The sequence below is a fragment of the Ovis canadensis genome, chromosome 5 (assembly GCF_042477335.2).
Source record: "Ovis canadensis isolate MfBH-ARS-UI-01 breed Bighorn chromosome 5, ARS-UI_OviCan_v2, whole genome shotgun sequence".
NCBI classification, from domain to species: domain Eukaryota; kingdom Metazoa; phylum Chordata; class Mammalia; order Artiodactyla; family Bovidae; genus Ovis; species Ovis canadensis.
In genome coordinates this window covers 24,819,927-24,842,804 of record NC_091249.1, presented here as the reverse complement: position 1 = coordinate 24,842,804, position 22,878 = coordinate 24,819,927, and the positions used below count along the sequence as shown (strand labels likewise).

Here is a 22,878-nt window from a genome sequence, read left to right as displayed (position 1 = left end):
ACCTTTGTCCGGGTCCAGGGGGTTCAGAGAGGTGGCCAGATTGGCGAACTGCAAAGTGAGGAGAGGAAAAGGGGTGAGGGTCCCGCCCAGGGGCGCCCCGCCCCGTGCCCTCAGCGTCCCGCTGTGCGCACCTCGCCCATGACGGCGATGGGGGTCTCGCCCTTAGCCTGGGCCACACGGTGCTCGATCAGGTAGTACATGTACTCATCGTAGAGCAGTCTGATGAGATGGAAGGAGCCGAAGCTGGCTGCGCTGCGCAGGGTCAGGTCCCGGATCACCATGGAGCTGGAGGCGGCGACAGACAGGAGACCCTCAGGCCCAGACCCACCTCTCGCCCCACTTCCCTGCCCTAAGAACCAAGCTTGAGCAAACGAAGCTACCACCACCCAGCCCCGAACAAGTTTCCCCGGGGTGGCCATCAGAGGGGGGCACGGCCCTAGACCCACCCACTTGCAGCAGAGTCCTGGCCTTCTTAAAAGGTATGCCTCCCTCAGGGAGGCGGGGCTTCCTCTGGCCCCACCCTCAAGGAGATGGTCCTCGTCTAGCCCCACCCTCCTCGAAGAGGCGGGGCCTTCTCTGGCCCTCCTTTGCCCTGCCTGCAAAGCGAGCGCTTCCCGCCCAGCCGGGGCGCACCTGTAGAACGACCACTTGAGGAGGAAGAGCTTGGCGGCCTTGGGGAAGCCGGTGCTGCCCTGGTAGGGCTTGAGCACCTGGCTCACGACGCCGTCCAGCCAGGCCGCCCACTGCTCCAGTGAGTTCTGCTGCTGCAGCGTCACTTTGAAGTCCTGCTCCAGCCGCTGCACCACTCGGTCCTCGCAGCGGCACACCCACGAGGCCTGCTCCTGGGACAGAGCAGGAAGGCGGGTGCCCGCGACTCAGCCGCCACCCCTGGGGACCGCCCCGCCGGGCCACCCCACGCTCGTCGCCTTCCCTGCCGGCGCTCACCTGCACATTGGCGAAGTCCACGCGGTTGAGATCGCTCAGCATCTGGTTGATCTGCGCAGTGTTCTGCAGCACAGCGCGCGCCGCCTGTGCCAAGTGGTTGAGCGACGTGTAGCGACGCAGGGTCTGCGCGAAGGCGCCGGCCGCTGCCACCTGTGGGGCCCCAGGCTTGTGGTTTTCTTGGAATTCACCCTTGCCCCCGCCCACTCAGGTCCCTTCCCCCACCCACTGTGACCTCTCCGAGCCTTTCTTTCTCCAAAAAGGGAGAAAAAACCTTGTTGCTTTTGTTGGGAGATAAAAGGGTCAGGATTTTTAAACTTTGGGTCATCAGCCACACAAATAATGAGTCCAAAAAAAAAAAAAAATCAATGTATCTGAACACTATTATCTTTCATCAAAGCACACAAGAAGATCTGGGAGGGCACTGCCCAGAAGAGGCACGGCTTGCATGGCCTTCTGCTTCTTCTGTTTGGATTATTATTCCCTTGAACGTCAGCTCCGGGAGGGCTGGAGTTTTGTCCATCTTGGTCACAGCTGTGCTCCCAGCACTTAGAACCAGGCCGAGCACACAGCAGGCGCTCAATAAATGCGTGTGTAATAAATCAACGAATGCATAAGTCTTGCTAGTTCCGAAGGACTCCCCCTGGATCCAGCTTTCAGTTTCTCCACAGACCAAGCCCAGCCTTCTGTCCAGCAGACCCTGGGTGTCATTCTTCTGACACCCAGTCTTGGTAGCATTTTCAGGACTTTAACAGCTTTTCTTTCTTTTTCCCTTTTTCTCAAGAGCAAGCCCATCCCATCTATCTCCAAACATCTTGGTAGTTAGTGACTGTGTAGCACTGACGGAGACGGCCATCATTCTGTTGCCTTATAGGTGTGGTTTTTTTTTTTTAACATTTTATCTCTTTCTGAACATCTAAAGCACTTTCTGCTGAAGCTCTCTGAAGAGAACTACCTCACGTTTGCATTTGGTTTTTATTTTAAGATGATGGGTTGCATACAGAAATACCACAAATGGGTTGTGTCAGAAGTGGGCACCTGAGGAAGCTGGCTTGTGAAGACAACACCCAGAGCTCACTCTGAGGGGACAGACATGGGGACGCATCTTACAGCCTTGGTCAGGCAGAGGAGGCTGAGGTTCCCCAGCCCCCCTAACCAGGAGGGAGGACCTGAAGCTGTGGGCCCAAGCTGGCCCCTCCGTCCCCCACCTCACACCCTCACCTTCACCCGCAGCATCTCCTCGGGGATGTTCACCATGGCGTGGGTGAGCCAACTCTCCAGGCTCTTGGCAAAGTTCCGGATCGCTTGGGTCAAGGCACCTGGGGGCGGCAGCGGGGCTGGTGGGGACTCGGGGGGAGGTGGGGCACGGGGAGCAGGGGCAGGGTGGGGCAGAGGCGGGCACTCACTGGGGATGGGCCGCAGCACATCGGGGATGAGGATCTCCACCAGGCCCTGGTACAGCACGTTGTCACAGTGCTTGGTCCACTGCAGCACGGGCTCGAACTTGGAGAGGAGCACCAGGCTGGCCTTGGGCAGCCGCTTCTCAGCCTCATCGTGCCTGTGGGCATCCACCCGGCCCGGGGCATTATGAGGCTGTTCCACAGTCCTGCACCCAGGGTCAGAAAGGCACAGCACCCTCACCCCACGCTGGGCTCAGGCAGGTACCCTCTGCCTCCTGAGGACCCCCGAGGTCAGGCTGATACAGGGCTCACTGCCCCCCAGGATCAGAGAGGGATCTCAACATCCTGCACATGGGGACCCAGGCACCTGGCCACTGCAGGGAGGAAATGGCTCGGTGGGGCCCGCCATCCCACACACAGAGCATCAGATTGGTACCCAGGCACACTCTGGAGGCGGGTTCAGAAGGCCACAGGGGCCCCACAAACTGTGCGGGTCGGAGAGGAGCCCCCACCCCTGCATGATCTGGCCACCCCAGCCTTGAGGTCAGACTCGCAGGTGCCCAACTTCCTCCCTTCCTCCCCACAGGGCACTCACACAGCCAGCGGCGGCGCCTCGCTGGGCTGGCTCAGGTTGTACCTCCAGAAGGTTTTCCAGAGCGTTTCCACCAGTGGGAACTGCAGGTTCACCATGACATCGACGATGGCCTGTTGGGGAGGCCAGATGCTCGAGGGGGTCGGGCGGCAGCATGGTGCCCCTCACCCCTGCTTGCTGCCCAGGTGCCCTACCTCACAGTGTTCCCGGTATAGGACCTGGAAGGCCTTGATGTCCCCAGGTCCGATGCCCTCGGGCAGCACTTTGCCCTGGAGATCAAGCTCTGAGAAGTCAGGGAGGCTTCTTGAGGCATCTGGGGGGCAGAGAAGAAACCATTAGCCCCTTCCAGTCCCACCTGCCCACCCCTTTCAGCCTCATCCTGGGATCCTGTTAAGTTGGCACCACTTGGCTACCAAGCTCCCCCATGACCAGTTGGGGTGATGAGGTTCAGGGAGGGCAACTGAACCATCTTCTGACTCTCTGGGGGCTGCACAGCCTGCTCTGGGCCCCACCCCCAGAGTCCGGGGAGCCCTCACCCAGAAACTGCTGGTACTGCTGGACCTGGGAGCTGATGTCTGAGAGTCCAGTGGCCTGCTGTGGCCCCACGGCCACACCGTTGGTCATGCCCTCCATCTTCTGGATGGGTTTCAGCCTGGAGAAGGGATGGGTAGGCAATGGGATGGGGCGTTAGGCCGCCATGTCCTTCCCTGCCTGCCAGCACCCAGCCAGCCCCGCCTTCCTACCTCTGTTTTTGGGAGAAGGGTTGGCCCCGCATGGCCATGTGCTGCTGGTCCTCCATCAGCCGCAGCAGGGGCGAGCTGGCCTTGATGCGCAGGCCATAGTAGTGGTACTTGGAGTTGCCCCTGGGAGGGAGGCAGAGGGTGAGGGCTGGGCTGGGGGTGGCCCTGGTCATCCACTGGGAACTTTACAACGCACCCACCTCCTCTCTGCTAGGGGGCCAAACAGAGCCCAGGGGCTGAGACCCATGTTCCACAGAGCTGGGGGTGCTGGGCTGGGGAAGCCATAGGGACTATGGGGGCAGGAGAGGCCCCCACTCTCCTGAGCTCTACGAAGATAGGATCAAAGTCGGGGGCAGGCACTTAGCAGGTCTCTGCTGACTGCTAGTCGTAACAGTTTGCCAGGCACTGTTCTGAGCACTGAGCACGTGTGAAAGCATGTGTCCCTCATCTCTGCCCTATGAAGGATACTCCTAGCGTCCTGGACTGACAGCTGAGGAAACGGCGGCACAGAAAGACCAGGTACTCTGCCCACGGTTCTATATGCACGCCTGCCTGCATGAGGTGACACTAAGGCCTGAACTAGGAGCTGGAACCAAGAGAAGAGCAGGGCTCAACCCAGAAAGGTGTAGGGGATTGCAAAGGAGAGGCAGAGAAGGGTGGGCTCACAGGAGGGCTCCTTGCTCCTTCCTCTGTGACTTCACTGACTCACAGGCCACGATTAAGCAATGACTGTGTGCAGCCCCCACACTCTCAAGGGGTGTGCATTTCAGCATCAAGAGACAGATCAGAAATGAGAAGTAACATGAAAGGCATACTAGATGGGTGCTCAGGAGAAAAACTAAGTGAGATGGATGCCACGGAGGTAGAGGAAAGCTGAAGTCTTAGTTAAGAGGGCCGGGGATATTTGAGTCAGGAGACGGGGAAAGGGATAGACAGTGCAAAGGCCCTGGGGCAGGAGCATGGGAGTGTCAGAGGAACTGTGAAGAGGCCAGTGGGGCTGGAGAGGAGTGAAGGGACAAGCGGAGTGGAGGACCTCGAAAACTTAGGGTGAGGGCGGGCCTTGCGGCCACTGGGGGCTGTCAGGGGCAAGTGGCCCCACCTGGTGCCCAGCCGGCGGGTGCGCAAGCCCATGAAGACGGAGCGGATGAGCTTGCCGAAGGAGGCGGCGTTGACAGGCTCCAGCTTCTGTTCCTGGCAGTGCAGCAGGTAGTGGCAGTACAGGGTGCTCCGCGGCAGGCTCACGCCCTCGGCCGTCTCATAGTTGTCCAGGAGCCACTGGACCTGGGGCCCGAGGGGCATGGAAGAATCGGAAGAATGCTAAGAATGGCTTCCATTTCTCAAGTGCTCGTCGCTAAGTGCTCTATTTATTTCTAATTGTGGTCTTGACAACCATGCTGGCGAGGGTGTCATGTCACCCTTCCCCACGGGAACTGAATCCAGCACAACTCCCTAGAACTGCGCTGTCCCAGGCCGTCACCACTAGCTGCAGAGAGCTGTTAAATGAATGTAGGCGGAATGGAAAAAGCCAGTGTCAAGAGGTCACGTCAAGTATGAGTCCATTCACAGAACATTCTCGAAATGACAGTGTTAGAGAAATGGGGAACAGATTCGTGATGGCCGGGGGTCAGGAATGCTGGAAGGGAAGAGGGTAAGGGAGACTTTAAAAGGTTAGCACCAGGGAGATCTTTGTGGGGACAGGACAGTTCTGCATTCTGAGTTTGATGGTGGTTTCCCAAATCTACCCATGTGATAAAAAGACACAGAAGTAGATACCCCATGTAAGACCAATTGTCAGTTTTCGAGTTAGATACTGTACTACAGTTACGTAAATTGTAATGAGTGGGGTAACTTAGGTGAGGGGTCCACGGGGATCTCTGCAGTTTCTGTGACCATAATTCTTTCAAGATCGTTTTTTTAAAAAAACAACTTGGCAACTTCCTGGTGGTCCAGTGGTTAAGGATCCACCTGCCAATGCAGGGGACACGGGTTCGATCCCTGTTCTGGGAAGATCCCATATGCCGTGAGGCAACCAAGCCCGTGCACCACAACTACCGAAGCCCACACACTCTAGAGTTCATGCTCCACAGGAGAAGCCAGCGAGCTCAGAAGTCTGTGCCCCACAGCGACACAGACTAGGCAAAAGTCCAAGCACAGCAACGAGGACCCAGTACAGCCAAAAAATAAATAATTTTTAAAAAGTCTAAAATAAAAAAAATAACAATTCTGTTTCTGGGACTGTGAAACTCACATTTCCAGCACTCAATAGCCTCATGTGTCCTGAGGCCTGTACACTAGGCAGCAAGCAGAGAACATATCCATCACTGGAGGATGTTCCAGACAGCACGGGTCTAGGGGAGCACATTTTCAGAACCCACTCGGGGGTCGTGAAGTCAGTTATGGGGGTCATGACAAGCATTAAAAGATTCAGACTAGAAGCCAGGCTGCCTGAGTGCATGAGGGAGGTCCTGTCTTCTGAGAAAGCTTCGGTCTTGGTAATGATGTCCACAATGGGTGGCCGAGGGAGAGGGCGGGAGTTAAACATGAGACCACTTAGACCTCAAGCTCCTGGAGGACAAGGACCATCCCGGGACATCCCACCCGCAGTCACAGAGCTGATGACAAGCCCCATCAGGATTAGGCCCTAGGGCTGTTCCACAGAGCCGCCCTGGGCACAGGAAGGTTATCTCACTGCCTTCCGGATAGACACAGATCCTTGCTCCGGGTAGCTCCTGGCACGGTGGTGCCTGCATCTCCCGCCCCATGCTATCTATCCGCCATCGCCAGTTACTATCAGACTCGATGACACTTCCTTGGGTAATAGCTCCAAGAGCTTCAGGCATATCAGCTGAGGCCCAGAGAAGCTGAGGAACTTGCCTGAGGCCACACAGTGAGGAGTCAACCCCAGGACCTCTTCACCTGAGCGCCCTGGCACCAGACTGCCCAGACTCCTGGGGACAGTGGCCGGCACCCATCGCCCGCCGCCCCTGCCCAGGGGGCCCCCCACCCCTACCTCCTCTGAGGCTGGGTGGGCACTTACGGTGGCTGGTGAGGCACGGGTGGTGTGCGAGTAGGACTGACTGGCACCGCCCAGCATGTAGCCACCTTGGATCACGTAGGTGCCTGCTCCACCGCCTCCGCCGCCGCCGCCGCCCCCACCCCCGCCGCCCCCACCGCCGCCGCCGCCACTGCCGCTGCCGCCGCCGCTGCTGCCACCACTGCTGCTGCTGGCTCCACTTCCACTGCTGGTGGAGCTGGCGACGACCTGGCTGCCAGACACGTACATGGGCACAGAGCCGCTGCTGGCCACCGCCTGGGAAGTGGCGGGGGTGCTGACCTGGGCAGCCGTGCCCGCGGCCTCATAGTAGCTGGTGCCTGCCGTCTGTGGGTACAGAGGCGTCTCAGGGTAGGAGTAGGTGCTGGAGCGGCTACAAAAGAAGTAGAGGGCGGGAGACAGGGGATAAGAGCTGGGTGGCCCAGGGGCATCACGGGGGAGGCCCTGCAGTGGCGGGGGAAGGGGGAGCAGGGCAGCAACAGCTCCATGCACTGCACACCACCCCAGTGCCTGGTGGGCAATTCTTCACTGAATCCTCAAAGCAGTCCCGTGACTTCGGAGTCCCCACTTCAGCCGTGAGGAACTGAGACTGGAAGAGCTGAGTAACTTGTAACGGGCTAAACACTTCAGTTGCTCAGAAAACAAACTATTGAGAGAATACCCTGGCAGTCCAGGGGTTAGGACTTCTTGCTCCCGCTGCTGGGGGGGTCCTGGTCGGGGAACTGAAATTGCTCAAGTCTGGTGGTGCAGCCAAAAAAAGAAAGACCAACAACTATTGAAGGCCTGCTTGGGCACTGTTCTAGGTACGCTGGACCCAACAGCGGACACGAGAGAAAAGGCCCCACCCTGGAGTCCGGGGGAGGTTAATGTCCTGGCAAGGGAGCCAGAGGAGAAGCCAAGGGCAAAGGTAGATTGAGGGCACTGTGGAAGGTGGCACATATCAAGGGACACGAGGCGCAGAAGTGGGTGGGGAAAAGTGAGAGCTCTACTCCTAAATCTACTGGCTGCCACCATGAGGGGCTGGTCAGCAACGACTATTAAGGTGCACATGTGTTTCGCTTTGACCCAGCGACCCATCCTGCCCTGGAGAGGTCTCCAACTATTCGGTCACATGAACTCAAGGCTGCAAATCGTAGCAAGAATAACATGGATGGATAGGGGGGTTGGAGTGGGGTGGTGTCTATCTTTACTGGGATGTCAAGTTAAAAGCTGATGAAATCCTACGTGGGGGTGAGAGAGGAGGAGGAAGGTCTTGAGGTCCCATCAAAGAACAAGGTCCAGAATGTTCCATTAGGTGAACAAAAGAGGCAGGGAGGGGTATGGATGATACTTTGGGAAGAAGGGAGAGATCGCATGGCATTTCATTATCTGTATCTGCCATTCATCGGGGTGGAGGGTGTGTGGACAGGGGGCAGCCACCTCACTAAACATGGTTGGATACAGGTTTTGTTTTTGAGCCCTCTCAATCCCCTGGAGAAGGAAACGGCAACCTACTCCAGTATTTTTGCCTGGAGAATCCCATAGACAGAGGAGCCAGGTGAGCTACAGTCTGTGGGGTCACAATGAGACAGATTCAACCAAAGCAACTTGGCTCGCACGCACAATGTATTAGTCATTTGAAAACATAAGCTGGGCTTCCCTGGTGGCTCAGTGCGTAAAGAATCTGCCTGCCAATACAGGAGACATGGGTTTGATCCCTGGTCTGGGAAGATCCCACACGCTGTGGAGCAACTAAGCCCTGCACCACAACTACTGAGCCTGTGCTCTGGAGCTCAGGAGCTCAGGAGCTCTAGAGCCCGTGCTCCACAACGAGAGAAGCTACTGCAATGAGAAGCCTGTGCATCGCAACCAGAGTAGCCCCCACTTGGCACAGCTAGAGTAAGCCCACGCAGCAATGAAGACCCAGTGCAGCCAAAAATAAAGAAATAAAATAAAAGTAATTATAAAAAACATAAGCTAAAATGTTAAAATCCAGAAAGGGAGGGAAGGTGCATCCAGAAGGTGCTGAAGGACGCTGGGGACGGGAGTCCTGTGGGCCTCCCAGGGCAGCAAGAAGAGCAACTGAGGTGGCGGTGGGGGGCGCGGTCACTCCTGGTGTACAGCATCGCCCATCAGACCCCAGGATGCAGCTCCTGTTCCCTGTGTACTGGTTCACACATCTGTATAGTCCACATCCACGGCACGAGCGACTGCAGAAGTGTGGGGCCTGAGCCAGTACTGCTAAGCGCCCCAGCCACCCCCCCCGGCAGGAACCAACACCAGCCCAGCACCCTACCCGCACACTGTGCGCTCGGAAAATGTTGCTATGGCAACTGCTTGCTGAATGACTACAGGAATGAATGTCTGTATCTACCTCGACCACCTGATACGAAGAGCCAACTCCCTGGAAAAAACCCTGATGCTGGGAAAGATTGAGGGCAGGAGAATAAGGGGACAGCAGAGATTAAAATGGTTAGATAGCATCACTGACTCAGTGGACATGAGTCTGAGCAAACTCCAGAAGACAGTGAAGGACAGGGAAGCCTGATGTGCTGCAGTTCACGGGTTTGCAAAGAGTCAGACACGACTTAGCGACCGAACGACCACAACTGGACACAAGCTAAACAGGGCCAAGGATAGAAGCCCAAGGGGTGTGGCTTTAATCAGAGGAGGAATCCAGACCAGCAAACGGCTGGAAACGTGGAAATGACCCACTGTGAGGGAGAGATAGAAGATATGATGCCCTCAAGAAAGTCATATAGCGGAAGAATCTGAGGGTAACGGCAGACGCTGTGATCACTCACACACTATAGTCACAGAGGGAAGAACTGAATCAGAAACCAAAGACAGACCGGGGAGAGGCAGAAGAGCCCTCGGGGGCCCTCAGGAGCTAAGCGCCTCTCTGGAATGTCCTCTGTGGCCTCCGCCAGCACTGGTCACCTGCACAGATGAGAGCCAGGCAGTGCAGGAAATAAATCAACAGAACCATGAGGTCGCTGGATGCTGTAGACCATGACGCAGGGGCCGGGGCCCCACACCTGCAGCATCAGGACCCAGGGACCAAGTCATTCCATGAGCTAATCCACCCCCAGCGTCATGCCCACAGGGACAGGTGGTTGGGACATGAGAAAGACACCAGGCAAATGCAAAGAAAGTCATGAGACTTCTCAAAACGCAAACAACTCAGGTGTGCATGGGATTCTCCAGGCAAGCATACTGGAGTGGATTGTCATGCCCTTCTCCAGCAGACCTTCCCAACCCGGGGATCAAACCCGCGTCTCCTGCATCTCCTGCCTTGGCAGGCAGGTTCTTTAGCACTAGTGCCCCCTGGGAAGCTGAATGGACAACTAGAATAAATCTAAGTCCTGAATTATTACTGTGGAGAGGGGAGACAGAAGGTGGCGGTGTGTGGAGGATCCCCAGCAGGGAGCCAGAGTCGAGGTTAGGGCAGGCCTGGGGCTGACATATGCCTGATACGGCAGGTACTGAGCTGTGTACAGCACCAGAGAGTGGAAGTCATCTGCGTGCTAGCTGGGGGTGACTGGCCATATGACATTCATGCTGCAACTGAGCAGTGGAGTTACACACGGTGATTAAAGAGGGTAACCGAGACCCACATGAAGAGCTCGGAGCTATGTGGCAGGGGAAGAAATAGGGGACAGAACACGCTGCCTCTATTTCTCAACACACAAAGCAGGTAATTTCTATTCTCAGAGCATCTCAGGGAGGAAACAGAAATGGGGTGCAGCATCTCCTCTGGGGCAGGGTTGGGGATCAGGAGTAAAGATTTCTTTTTCACTGTTTAACGGTCCCTACTCATTAAAAATTTTATCTTGTAAAATTAAACTTCTTTTCCTTTTTTGCAATTTCTTTTCAGGCCATGTCTTGTGACATGTCAGATCTTAGTTCCCTGATCAGGGATCGAACCTGCACCCCTGGCATTGGAAGCACAGAGTGTCGACCACTGGACTGATAGGGAAATCCATGTTTTTTTGTTTTTTTGCAAAGAACCAGACCCCCCTCCCTGACTCCAAAGCCTGATGCTATACTGGAATGCCTTTTCCAACATGCCAGGGTCCCCTCTGTTTCACTGTTATCGCCTGTTTTCACCTTGAAGGCTAGCTGGTCTGCCGGAGACTGGGGCTTCAAGTTCTGGGAAGGGATCCTGAGCAGACCCATGCTCCTCCTCTTGTCCCTTCCCCCACCCCCGCCCCACTCACATGGCACTCGCCGTGTAGCTGGCATCGCCACCCTCCACGTACTGCACTTGGCTGGGGTACACGTGTGGGACGGGCACCTGCTGGAGCTGCTGCACCTGGCATGGGAGGAAGGGGACGCAGAGGGTCAGGGGTGGGCTGGCTCCCCACCTCCCTGCTTCTCAAAGTCTGGCAGCTGGCCAAGCTCACGGGGACTCCCAGGTCTCCGGCTGGGAGGCTGCACTTAGGGGCTCTCTGAACACCCTGGACAGGGCCAGGGCTGGGAATGAGGCACAGCGGTGTCAGGAAAAGCGAGGCCTCTCTGCTTGGACTGGGGACAGCAAGGGTAGGGTTGAGGTGAGGTGGGTGGAAGGGACCCCAGACAGGGCCCTACTGCGGGCATGAAAGCTGAACCCCAGCGGCAGAGCCAAGTTCTGGTACAAGCCTGATGTTTAGGCCGGAGCAGGGAACTAGCTATGGCTGCAGGCGCCTGCAACAGGGAGGGACCCTGCCTATGGGGGCGGGGCCTAGGTGCACAGGATGCGACGGGCGGAGCCGGGACAAGGGCTGGGGCCCCCATTGGTGGGCCAGAATCTGGAACTACTGACAAAGCAGGGCGGGGGCGGGGCCTGAGTTCCCCACCCATCCCCCATCCCAGTCCGTAGGGGCAGAGCCTGGGACCAGGGGCCCGCTTTGGTAGGGGGCGGAGGGGGGTAATCAGAGATGGGTCCCCAGGCTGTTTGGGTGGAGGTGGGGTCTAAAGGGCCTGCGGGGCCGGGCGCGGGCCGGGGCCGGCGGATCCCGCCCCCGCCCGCCCCTCGCACCCCCGCCCGTGCGTCCGCCACCTACTTTGAGGGCCGTGGCGGCCGTGCCGAACACTAGCACCTGGGGGACTCTCTGGATCCTGACCCTCTGGTCGGGGCTGGCTCGGGCCGGCAGCCCGGGTAGTGGCTCGAGGACCACTTTCTGCTGCGGCAGGAGCAGGTGCGGGGGCAGGAAGCCCACCAGCTCCACCCACTGCTCGGCGCCCGGCTCGTAATGGGGCGGCAGCGGCTCGGGGCTGCCTAGCTGCGGGGCCTCCCCGCGGCAAGCTGGCGGTTCCGGGGCCAGCGCACCCGGCCCGGGCCCAGGCGTGGGCGGCCGGGGCGGCGGCGGCTCCGGTGGCGGCGTGGGCCAGGGCTCTTGCTGCTCTGCCTTCCTAGCGGGAAACTGACTGCCTGAGCACTGGAGGACAAACAGAGACACTGCGGGGTCACCGGGGCCGGCAGCGGGTGGGTCTCCAGGCCTCCACCGCCCACCGGGCTGCTGACACTAGGCAGCAACCCGACCAGAAGACCCCCACCCGGTGTCAGGGAATGGACAATCCAGAGCTCTCTCTTAGCAAAGCCTGGGCCCTGAACTGCCCGGTGCTGGCAAAGAGGAAGGCTTGAGGCCCATGGTTGGAATTGGGAGTCCAGGGTAGGGGTGGGTTTCTCAAGGTTCCAGCTGCCTCCCCCCACCCAGACCCCCCCCCAGGGGGGCTCCATTCCCTCCCTGTGGCCTGAGGGGCCTGCACCTTCCCCCCACCCCACCCTGCGACTGAGCCCCAGTTTGCCCAGAGGCATGTGGGGGAGACACACACCTCTTGAGCCACATGGACCGGCTGGAGTCCTTGCACCGTGAGCTGCTGCACGGGGCCAGCTTTGGGCACCTGTGGAGTGGCCTGAACCACCGACCTCTGCGGGGAGGGAAAGGCAAGTCAGGCTGCGACAGCCACGGCCAGCATGGCTGCCCGCCTGTCCTCGAGCGCCACCCCCTTCCCCCAGCACTGGCATCAGCCTTTCTCCAGCTTTTCACTGCTGGCGCCACACCATGTGGCTTCCAGGCTCCTTACCAAGTTGACTCTGGGCGCCATGGAGAACCCAGGCTCTACCAGGTGAGGCTGACAGGAAGTAGGACTGAGAGCTGAACTTGGAGCTGACTGAGGTGGGCCCCTACTCTCCACCCCCACTGCCTACATGGTCATCCCGCAGGTCCTCACTTCCATGCTATGGCGGGACGCCGGCATTACCCTCAGGACAGAGTGAGGGACAGAAGCTGGGAGGCGGGGAGCAGCCGAGTGATGAACCCAGGGCTGGATTCCGAGGGGCTGTGGTGCCTGGCTGGAGCATATCTGTTGAGTCCTTCAGGGTGGAGTTTCTGCTTTCCTCCAGGGAGAGGATCTATGGCTTTCATCTGGTTTTCTGAGGGCCTGGGAACCACTCCCCAACCGACTGGTAATGACCAGATGACAGACAACCCTCGCCTTATAACCTGCTCTGGCCACGGTGGCTGGCAGCGCAGAGTGAGGCCTCCTCTGGAAGATGGGGCATGGACTTAACAGGTTGAGGCCTCTCCCTGAGCCCCTTGGGGGCGAGCCAGGACTTGGCCTTGGGACTGCCTCCAGACAAATGGGCCTGGAGATACCAAGGTTGTTTCTTGAAGCTGTTTCCAGTGCCTATTCAGTCTGAGGTGCTTTCCGCAGCAGCCCCAACCACCTAGCTCCCTGGCCCTCAGGGCAGAAGCCAGTATTTAGATGAGAAGGAAGAGTCTGGAGAGAAGCAAAGCTGCTTGCCGCAAGCCCCGGTGGCCGGCTAGGGCTGGACCCCCACTGGCTTCCCCACCACCACCCCGACAAACAGCTGTAGGAGGATGCAGCGGCCGCTGGGCCAGCACCCCTTGCCCCTGCCACCGCCCGCCTTGGCCTGGCACCTCTTGGGTGACGGGGACACTCTGCTGGACACCATGGACTTGCAGCTGCTGTGGCACTGTGCCCGTGGGGGCCCCGGCCGTCTTGCTGGAGGAGCTGTTGGCCTGCACCGGTGACCGCTGCAAGGGAAGGAGGCATAGAGAGTGTGTGGGGCAGCCAGGCCCTGACAAAACCCTGTCCCAAGAGCTATTCGGGAAGGACAACAGCCGGGGGGACGTCTCCCAGCCACCTAAGCTGATAACTGCCCTGGGTGTCCAGACGCCTGGTCCCTCCTGCAGCCCCTGGGATCCCAGGGCAAGGCTCAGAGTTCAGCCCAGAGATGCTGGGGAAGCCCATCTTCCCCAGCGAGAAGGGTGGGGACTTTGGCTTCCGCTCAGTGGCCCCCAGCTGCCTCCATCAGCAGCTGGACTGCAGCCCTGAGGTGAGAAAGGCTAGGTCTGGGGGTCCCCACTTTCCAGATGAGTTGTGAAGGCGCAGATGGGAAGGGACATGTGCAGGGCCACACAGCTGTGAGTGGTGGCTCCAAGTGCTGACCCTGGGTGGGCCGGCTGCAGAGCCCCCATCAGCTCTGTGTCATGGGAAGTAGATGAGGGGTGGGTATTATTACTTGTTTCATGCCTAGAAAACTGTGGACTCAGAAGGCTCTGAGGGCCTGCCCAGAGTCCTCAGGACTGAATGGCTGAGCCTGGGACCTCAAAGTCTGACTGCTGACACCCATCCTCCCAGCCATCCACGGCTCACCTGCCTCCACACCCACGTGGAAATTAGGGGTCCTAAGTATTCACGCTATGGTTGGAAGAGAGCCACTTTGCTTCCTGGGATGCAGGGCCCAGAGCTGGAACTTTGAGATCCATTCTGGCCCAGGAGAGAAGGTGCCTCCTCCTGGGGCCAAACTCAGCCCAGAGCCAGCAGAGCAGAGTCTAGCGGCCGAGCCCCCCTCACCCAGGCTCAACGGGGACTTCACAGGAGGGAGTCCTCACTCCTTTGGGGACGGGGCGGGGAGGATGGCTGAAGGGGCCACCACCTACCTCAGGGGGTGAGTGCACTTGCTGGGTGCCGTGCACCGTCAGGGAGACCTGGCCACCCTTGCCGCCCGGGGCTGTGCTCTGCACTACCAGACGCTGCGTGGGGAGAGCCTGGAACGAGAAGGGAGAAGGACCATAGTTCACTGACACTGATCTGTGTGCATGTAGTTTTTTTTTTTTGCCCTCCTCGAGGCATGTGGGATCTGAGTTCCCGGACCAGGGATCGAGTTCCCTGCATTAGATGTGCAGAGTCTTAACCACTGGACCACCAAGGAAATCCCCTGGCCTGTGTGTTTTTAATGTACACCTGTGCTGTGCCAGGGGCTTCCCTGGTGGCTCAGTGGCAAAGAACCCACCTGCCAATGCAGGAGATGTGGGTTCGTTCAATCCCTGGGTCGGGAAGATCCCCTGGAGAAGGAAATGGCAATTCACTATTCTTGCCTGAGAAATCCCATGGACAGAGGAGCCTAGTGGGCTACAGTCCACGGGGTCACAAAAGAGTAGGACACGACTGAGTGACTCAACAACGTGCTGAGCCAGGTGCTGTCTTAGTGCTGCCTGCCTGCCAGCTCCCAGAATCGCCCAGACAGTCCCAACGCATGGTGGCTCCCGCATTTCACAGAGGGTGACAGCGAGGCTTAGGACAGCAGAAGCACTTGCCCAAGGTCCTGGAGCCCATACTCAGCAGAGCTGAAGTTTTTTCCCAGGGAGCCTGGTTCCATGGGCCTCAAAATGCGCTCCCACCCTGGAGACTGGGCAGGACTTTGTCCCAGTCCGTGCCAGACCCCAGCAGCCGCTGTGCGGCCTTGCAGCCCACAGATCACCGTGCACTTGCTCCCGGTGCTGGGCTCTTGGTTCCTAACTGGCTTTGGGTTCTCTGCTCTGGAACATCAGGGTTGGACCCACCAGCCGTGTTCCTGTCAATCCTCAGGTCTCTCTGTTAAGATGACTCCTGCACCTCCTTCTTGCCCCATGGGCCCTGACTGACACGGCCTCACCGGCCACCCCAGGGTAGGCCCCAAATCCTCGAGGCTGGTGCGGGCAGATCCGAGCAGGCTACGGGGTTTGGTTCTACACCCTGGGGAGGCTCTGAGAGCGGGGCGTGGGGGCCAGAGGTGGGGAGCTTACCTGCTGGGGCACCGGGATGTTGGTGAGCTGGAGGGGTGACACATGGCCCGGCTTGGCCTGCACACTTGTCTGGACCAGTAGCCGCTGTGGGGAAAGGAGGAAAGACCTGAACCGGGCTGGTTTCTCCAGGGAGGCCTGGCTGGGGTGGGGGAAAGGCAGGGTGGAGGGGTAGTGATTTTTTTTTTAGCAGTGAGCATCTTGATAAGAACAGGTGAGCAGATGGTTCCAGCAGCAGGACTGCGGGGTGGGGGGAAGCAAGGTCGCTACGGCCGTAGCCTCACTGCCCGCATGGTGTGCTCTCTGTCCACCCCGGGGGCAGGGCGTGTCCTACCTGCTGGGTGCCCTGCACCTGCTGAACCACCTGAGTGGGGACTCCGGTCTGGCTAGCCGTGGAGCCCGGGCTGGCCTCTGACACAGTCTCGCTGGCCCGCATGGCACCCTCTGTAGGGAAAGGTCACCAGGTCAGCTCTGCCTGCTGCCTCCAATCCCACCCTGAGCCTGAGGCCGTCGAGATGGATGCTGCTGCCTGAAGCCAGCTCCAGATGAGGCTAGGCCTCTCCAGGAATCCTGCCTGGCCCCTGGCCAGCCCCAAGACTGCCCATTGGAGTGGGCTGTGGGCCACAAGGACCTATAATCCTTAACACCCATTAGCAGCCGCACCCCCTCCCTTAATTGTCCTGAAGTCAGTGTCCAGAAGGGTTGACTGACAAGCCAAGATGCAGTGGAGGCTTGGGGAGATGAACTCCTTTGCCCAGCAGGCAGGACTGTGGACCGTCACCGACCCCATCAACCCCACCTCCCAGGGGTTCCACAGCCCTGGAAAGCATCAGGACCACCTGCCTTGAGGTGACCCCTGGCTTCCCAGGAACAGAAGCTGGTCAGAGGAGTGACCCCAGAAAGTTTCACCGGCCTGCTGTCAAACACCCCCTCCTCCCTTGCCACTGTCAGAGCCTCCCTGTCCTTGGTGGGGGTGGGGCGCGGGAGGGGGGCGGGAGAGGGGCTGGGCGGGCAGGTACTCACGCTGACAGGCAGCCGAGAAGAGGCAGTCATAGAACATGGTGCCCCCCTCCCGCCCCCAGCCCCTGCCCGTCTGTCCCCAGGAGCTGCCCGGCACTCCTTGATCCTTGCCCACCTCTCCAGGAACAGCAGGGTGCGCGGGTGGCTTTATACCTGCAGCCTTGGGGAGCTAATCCCCCCAGCGCTCCTGGCAGTCCTCTTGGGATAAACATACTTCCCTGCCAGCCTGAGTGGGGCCTTTGAGGGGCTGGGGCTATGCTCTGGGGTCAAGAAGGAGGCTGGTACCCAGAGATGCTATCAGGAAGGTGCAGGTTGGGTTTCATGCACATCTTGCTAAGTGATTAGCAGGGGAGCTGAGGGGGAGGGGCATGGGGAGAGTGTCCCCAGAGGCACTGGTTGGGAGACCCTCATCCCAGCTGGGACACCAGCCACCCCACCCTCTTTGTCGCCTGGTTACTCCCAGCAGTTTCAGAGGTGGGGTGGGGCTGGGACCAGAGTCACAGGCCAGGCCTAGGCTGAGGCCCCAAAGGCAGGGGAATGCAGACTCAGGCATGTGGGTAAAGAGGCATGTGTCTGAGCCGGGGGCTTATGGGGGACACAAAAGGCTCGGAGCATCCTTTTGGGTCTCAGCCTCTAAAGTGGGGAGCTAGGCTTCGGCTGTTGCAGGGAGATATGGAGAAGGCACTGGCTAGAACAGAAAGGTGGCACGCAAGTAGAAGCAAAGACCTCAGGGGCCAAGTCTGAAGCAGAACACATGGCTGTGTGTACGCTAGGTGTGGGCCAGATGTGGGGTAGGCCCTGGGACAACTCTGCACCTCATTCCAGGAGACACTGATTCCCCTGTTTTGCTGGAATCATCCCTCGCAACAACTCAGGCTTCCCTGTCATCATCAAAGAGGAGGCCCTCACTGAGCCGGCCCGTGGGGAGAAACCCGAGAAAGCACCCAGTCCCGTGGGGGCCCCCGCACGCCTGGGTGTCCATGGCCTCAGGGTCAGTGCCTGACCCAGGAGGCCCGTGGCAGGCTCAGCCTGGCTCAGGGTGGGAAGCGAGCTGGGGGCTTCTCCCACCCCCTCCAACGCCCTGGTACTCTGATGAAAAGGGCAAGGTTGGGTCCTTGAGTGGGGACCTGGAGCAGCTGGGGGCCTGGGGGCTTGCTGGGATCCAGCATCACCTGGGACAAGGAAGCTCCGGGAGGCAGTCTTGCCCATCTCCTGCCTCAGGGGTGGCCCTCAAGGCTGGAACCCCCATCCTGGCCAGGCTGCAGCACAAGGATGAGCAGGTGAGATTCTACAGTCTACTCTTTAGACGAGGGGCTTCCTGTGGCCAAGGTGGGACCCCTGCCACAGTGTCTTGCCCTGGCTCTGTGTGTGCACGTGTGTGCCTGGGGCATCAGCATCTGTCTGCAAGTTCCACTTTGCACATACGCACAGGCCAGAGAGGGCCCTGCCATCTCAAATCTCTAGCCAGGAAGCAGCAGCTGATTTCCTGTGCCTCGATCTGATGAGCGTGTCTTCCTCCCTGGCCCCTGCACTAACTTCCTCACTGAGACCTACTCTGGCCTCACAGGTCACTTTGAGCTGCTTGGGAGAGGACGGAGGGAAGCCTGAGAGGCTGGACTCCAAGACGGGAACCAGGTCACCACGGACCACAGATGGGGCCGTCTGTTCCTCTTCCTCCTGATCCTTTGCTCCCGTTCTGCCAATGATTTCAGTCAAAGGCTCACTGGGAGGGGAGCCTGTGGATTCCTGATGCCCCCAGGGCCCTGGGTCCCTTGTCTGTCCCAACCTCAGTTTCCCCATCTATGCTTGGGGACACTGATAAACACCTTCCGGGTCCTTCTTCTTGATGCAAGTCTTGGACTTCCAGTGGCTCCAAGTGAGACAGAAGCAGGGAAGAGAGGCTGGACATGATCCCTTCTTCAGTCCAGCCCTACCCCCTTCCACCGGCTTGGTCTCATCTTTCTAGGGATGGCCGGCAGGACTCACAAGGTCTTCCTTCCACTTGGGTTTCGGGTGATAGCCTGGTGGCCTCTGAGGACGGGGACTTACGGATCTAGAGGATTGTTCCTAAGCTGGAAATTTGAGCTTCCTTCCCATCACCTCCAAAGTCACCTTAGGGCAGAGCTCCCGAGGACTGGGCGAGAGGAGCTGCTTCTAGGGCGGCGGCGCTCCTGGCTGGCTTCCAGTCTGAGCTCCAGGTCTGGCTCTGGGGCCCCGCCCTGCCTCCTGCCTGCAACTCCCTGGGTCCCTGCTCAGCTCACATTGCTTCTGGCTCGGAGGAGCCCCAGACACCTTGCTGCAGCCTTTGCTGGTGTTAGTTACACTCCCACCTCCACCCCCAGGACCGGCTCACGTGGCCTAGAGGCCACCCTTAGATAAAAGGGACTCTAAGGCTTACAAAGGAACCCTCAGAAATCACTGCCAGGGGTGGGGGAGGGGTCAGCGAAGCCGCAGGAGTCCTCATAGAACAAATCGAGAAAGCAATGCCTGGTAACTATTCCCGGGCACAGGCCTGCTGCTGGCAGAACCAGGAGCAGAAGGGACAGGCAGTTCCCCAGGACCACTGTGAAAGATAATGAAGCCACTGCCTGAGCAAAGAAGAGATTCACACCCACAACCGGTCACGTCAACACCGCAACCCATCCACACTGAGTGCCCCACGGCACAGTGGGGGCCAGGAGGGGGGTAACGAAGGCTTTGACCAGTAGGTACCAGGGCCTCCCTGAGGGTGGGAGAGGGGGGTGCTGGGAGGAGCTGGAAAAGACAAGGGAAGAGAGGAGACGGGCTGGGACTTGGGCAATGCTGGGGTCTGCAGTCGTGCGTCCATTCCAGACCCTTGTTCTGGGGACCCCAGACACAGCAAGCAGCAAAAGCCAGCACTCAGGAGGTCCAAGGCCAATAAGATGCCGTGGGGGCTATGGAAAGTCCTCTAGCGGCGACAGGCAACCCCTCCTGCCTGCTCTCGGCTGTGCAGAGGCCCCGAGATGGGATGGGAGCGCTGAGCTGGGTCAGGTCAGCATTCATGAGGGATGAGCCACCAGAGGGTCTGGGGTGGGCAAGCTCCAGGCAGAGGGCAACGAGAGTGCCAAGGCCCAGAGATGAATTGAGCCTGGAAGGTTTGCAGAGCCACAGGAAGGCCAGTGGGGCTGAAGCAGGAATGTGGGGGGGAAGGCTGATACCAGGTGGGGCTGGGTGGCCAGCAGGCCTGGATGGCCAGAGTCAGGAGGCTGGACACTTATCAGTAGTGGCGCAGGGAGTATGGAGCTGGTCCCTATTACAGGGATCCAGATCTCCTAGGGGCAAGAAAGGCCAGGCCAGGCTTTCTCAGAGAGTGCCCCCAGGGCCACCTGCTTTAGAATAATCCAGGTTGAGCTGGGACATGATGGAATCGAATCAACAGTTATCAAGAGGCTCTCTCTGGTTGCTGTTGGGGAGGACTGTGAAGGGTCTGAACAGAGGCTAGAGCCGGGAGGTGGGAGAGGTGGTGGGTTCTGGTTGGGCTTAGGATGTGGAGCCAAGACAGCTTGCTTGCTCAAGGATGGGTAAGACAGAGGACCTCCCTGGTGGTCCAGTGGTTACGACTCTGCACTCCCACTGCAGGGGCAGCATGGTTTTGATCCCTGGTTGGGGAACTAGAATCCTGCATGCCACGCCATGTGGCCAGGAAAAAAAAAACTTTGGGTAAGACAGGAGTCAAGGCTGACCCAGGCCTGGGGTGGGGGGAGAGAGAGGGTGATATTTGCTAGGACAAGGAAGTCTCTAAGGAGGCCAGATTTGAAGAAGGAAAGAAATTCCAGACTGCCATCAGGCCATGCTGGTTTGAGAGGTCTGTGGAACCGCGTGGATGGGTCACAGGTGGCGAGGACTCAGGGCCGAGTCCCTGGGTCCTGACCTCAACGTGGGCATTGTCGTACAGAGGTGGCATAAGAGGCTGAGGGACAGGACAAGGCCCTGGAGCAGAGAGGAGGCCTCAGCTGATGAGGTCGTGGTGCACAAGGTCAGGGACATGAGGAGGAAGGAGCAAGGGGGAACTGAGATGGGGAGGCAGAGAGGTGGGCAGAGACCAGAGCGGAGGGCATCTCTGGGGGGGCAGGGGGGGAGGGGGAGAAACTGTCACGTGCTGCCCAGAGGCCAAGGAAGAGGAGAACAGAGGGTGACCATTGGATTGACAAGATGGGCCATGGGTGATCCTGCCTGGGACTCTGGGGTTAAGGAGACAGAGCTCCGAGTGAAGAGGCAGAGACTAAGCAAGGGAGGATGAATTCTCTGAGGAATTCTGACTTAAAGGGAGGGCTTCCCAGGTGGCTCAGTAGTAAAGAATCTGCCTGCCAATGCCGGAGATGCAGAAGTCACGAGTTCGATCGCTGGGTTGGGAAGATCCCTTGGAGAAGGAAAGGGCAACCCACTTCCGTATTCTTCCCTGGAGAATGCCATGGACAGAGGAGCCTGGTGGGCTATAAGTCCACGGGGTCGTAAAGAGTCAGACATGAGTTAGTAACTAAACGACAACTAGGGGAAGAAAATGGGACGACAGCGGTAGGAGGTGCAGGGCCTGGGGGCCCTGGTTAAAATGGGAGTTGCTGTATTTTTACAAGCAGGTAGAAAAGATCTACCAGAGAGGGACTAAGTGATGAGGCTGGGACGGCAGAAGTCCTGGAGGGGCAGCCTGGAACTGCCATGGGGCCACTTCACCCTTCCGGCAGCAGGAAAGCAGAGCTGGTGGGTGCAGATGGACCCTGGGGGCTGGGAGGCTGGGTGGGTGGGAGATGGGGTCCTTCTTGTCACATGATGATGCCTTGTCCGCAGGGAGGTCGGGAGCAGGGTTGGGGGTTAAGAACACGGAATGAGAGGGAGGTGCTAGAGGTGAGGGCGCAGCCAGGGGCCTGGGTTTTTCAGAGTGGGCACGATGCTGGTGAGGATACTGGGCAGCGCTGAGAACCCCCTGGAGATGTGGCCTGGAGACCCTGGCCACATCCTGGGCCTGGCCTTGCTCTGTACTCAGCTGACTCTCACATGCCAGCCCTCCTCCACACCAGTCTGTGTTGCAAAGAGTCACTGTCCCGAGCCCGCCCCCCCCCGTGCCCCCCACCCTCCCTGGGGACCCTGACACTGCCGGGAGCCTCCAGGACACTGCCAGGGCCCAGCTGCTTCCATCATGGTCCCACGAGGCCGTGTCAGTTGCCACCAGTTTTGACTCTTCATTGTCCTAGGGTGAAGTTAATTGACCTGCACCTTCCACAGCCTTCCAGAATGCCCTTAGGATCCCCACCACTTCCTTTTCCACTGCGGAAAGACCTGGGCTAGCCTCCCCTCTACACAGGGAACATCAGAAACCACTGAAGACGCCCAGTCCTGTCCTGAGAGCCGCCTGTGGTTTTTTTTTGGCCGCACCATGCAGCGTGTGGGATGTTAGGATCTTAGTTCCTCAACTAAGGATGGAAGCTGTGTTCCCTGTAGAAGCGCAGAGTCCTAACCACTGGGCAGCCAGGGAAGTCCGTCTGAGCTCCACCTTCTCCCTCAGGGGAGGGACCACCTGTCCTGACTCTGCTTCTGCTTCCCTCTGCTCAGCCCGCCCCCATTCTAGAGGAAGCGGGCGCAGGGAAGATGCTCTGAGGCAGGAACCATGGGTGCTATGGCCCAAGCTTCCTGGTCATTTGCTCCACAGACTCAGGGGGGCGGCTGCAGTGACAAACAGGATCCCCTGGCCACATCACACACTCACGAACTCACCCAACCAAGAGCCCTGCTTGGCCCAAGTCTTGTCAAAAATGAAACGGAAGGGAGGGGGAGCAACCCCTCCAGACCTCCCAGTGGACCTCCCTGAACTGCAGCTGGGACCACCTCACAGGCAGCCCCTGAGCTCAAAACTGTTACTTTTTGTTTTTTAAACTTTTGACTGTGTTGGGTCTTGGTTGTATCGGCTGTGCGGAGCGCTCAGGCTTAGCTGCCCTGCTACCTGTGGGATTTTAGTTCCCCGACCAGGGCTCGAACCCAGGTCCTCTGTGTTGTAAGGTGGATTCTTAACCACTGGACCACCAGGGAAGTCACTCAAAGTTGTTACAGTCCCTTTATGGATGAC

At 58.8% G+C, this 22,878-nt stretch overlaps 1 protein-coding gene across 4 annotated transcripts in view; it reads right to left on the bottom strand.

The window, feature by feature from the left end:
* Nucleotides 1–22,878, bottom strand: part of RFX1 (regulatory factor X1) — a 33,280-nt gene that overhangs the window by 1,546 nt on the left and 8,856 nt on the right. For all 4 annotated transcript variants that reach the window (XM_069590877.1, XM_069590878.1, XM_069590879.1 and 1 more), the window contains 18 exons: nucleotides 16,114–16,223; nucleotides 15,783–15,866; nucleotides 14,658–14,765; nucleotides 13,632–13,748; nucleotides 12,523–12,618; nucleotides 10,926–11,020; nucleotides 6,712–7,099; nucleotides 4,774–4,955; nucleotides 3,678–3,797; nucleotides 3,471–3,586; nucleotides 3,129–3,247; nucleotides 2,938–3,047; nucleotides 2,349–2,500; nucleotides 2,164–2,261; nucleotides 946–1,095; nucleotides 634–842; nucleotides 132–285; nucleotides 3–48 (listed from right to left, as the gene is read on the bottom strand). In XM_069590877.1, the coding sequence (XP_069446978.1) occupies nucleotides 3–48; nucleotides 132–285; nucleotides 634–842; nucleotides 946–1,095; nucleotides 2,164–2,261; nucleotides 2,349–2,500; nucleotides 2,938–3,047; nucleotides 3,129–3,247; nucleotides 3,471–3,586; nucleotides 3,678–3,797; nucleotides 4,774–4,955; nucleotides 6,712–7,099; nucleotides 10,926–11,020; nucleotides 12,523–12,618; nucleotides 13,632–13,748; nucleotides 14,658–14,765; nucleotides 15,783–15,866; nucleotides 16,114–16,223 (2,454 nt within the window). The remainder of the gene's footprint in view (nucleotides 1–2; nucleotides 49–131; nucleotides 286–633; nucleotides 843–945; nucleotides 1,096–2,163; nucleotides 2,262–2,348; nucleotides 2,501–2,937; nucleotides 3,048–3,128; nucleotides 3,248–3,470; nucleotides 3,587–3,677; nucleotides 3,798–4,773; nucleotides 4,956–6,711; nucleotides 7,100–10,925; nucleotides 11,021–12,522; nucleotides 12,619–13,631; nucleotides 13,749–14,657; nucleotides 14,766–15,782; nucleotides 15,867–16,113; nucleotides 16,224–22,878) is intronic.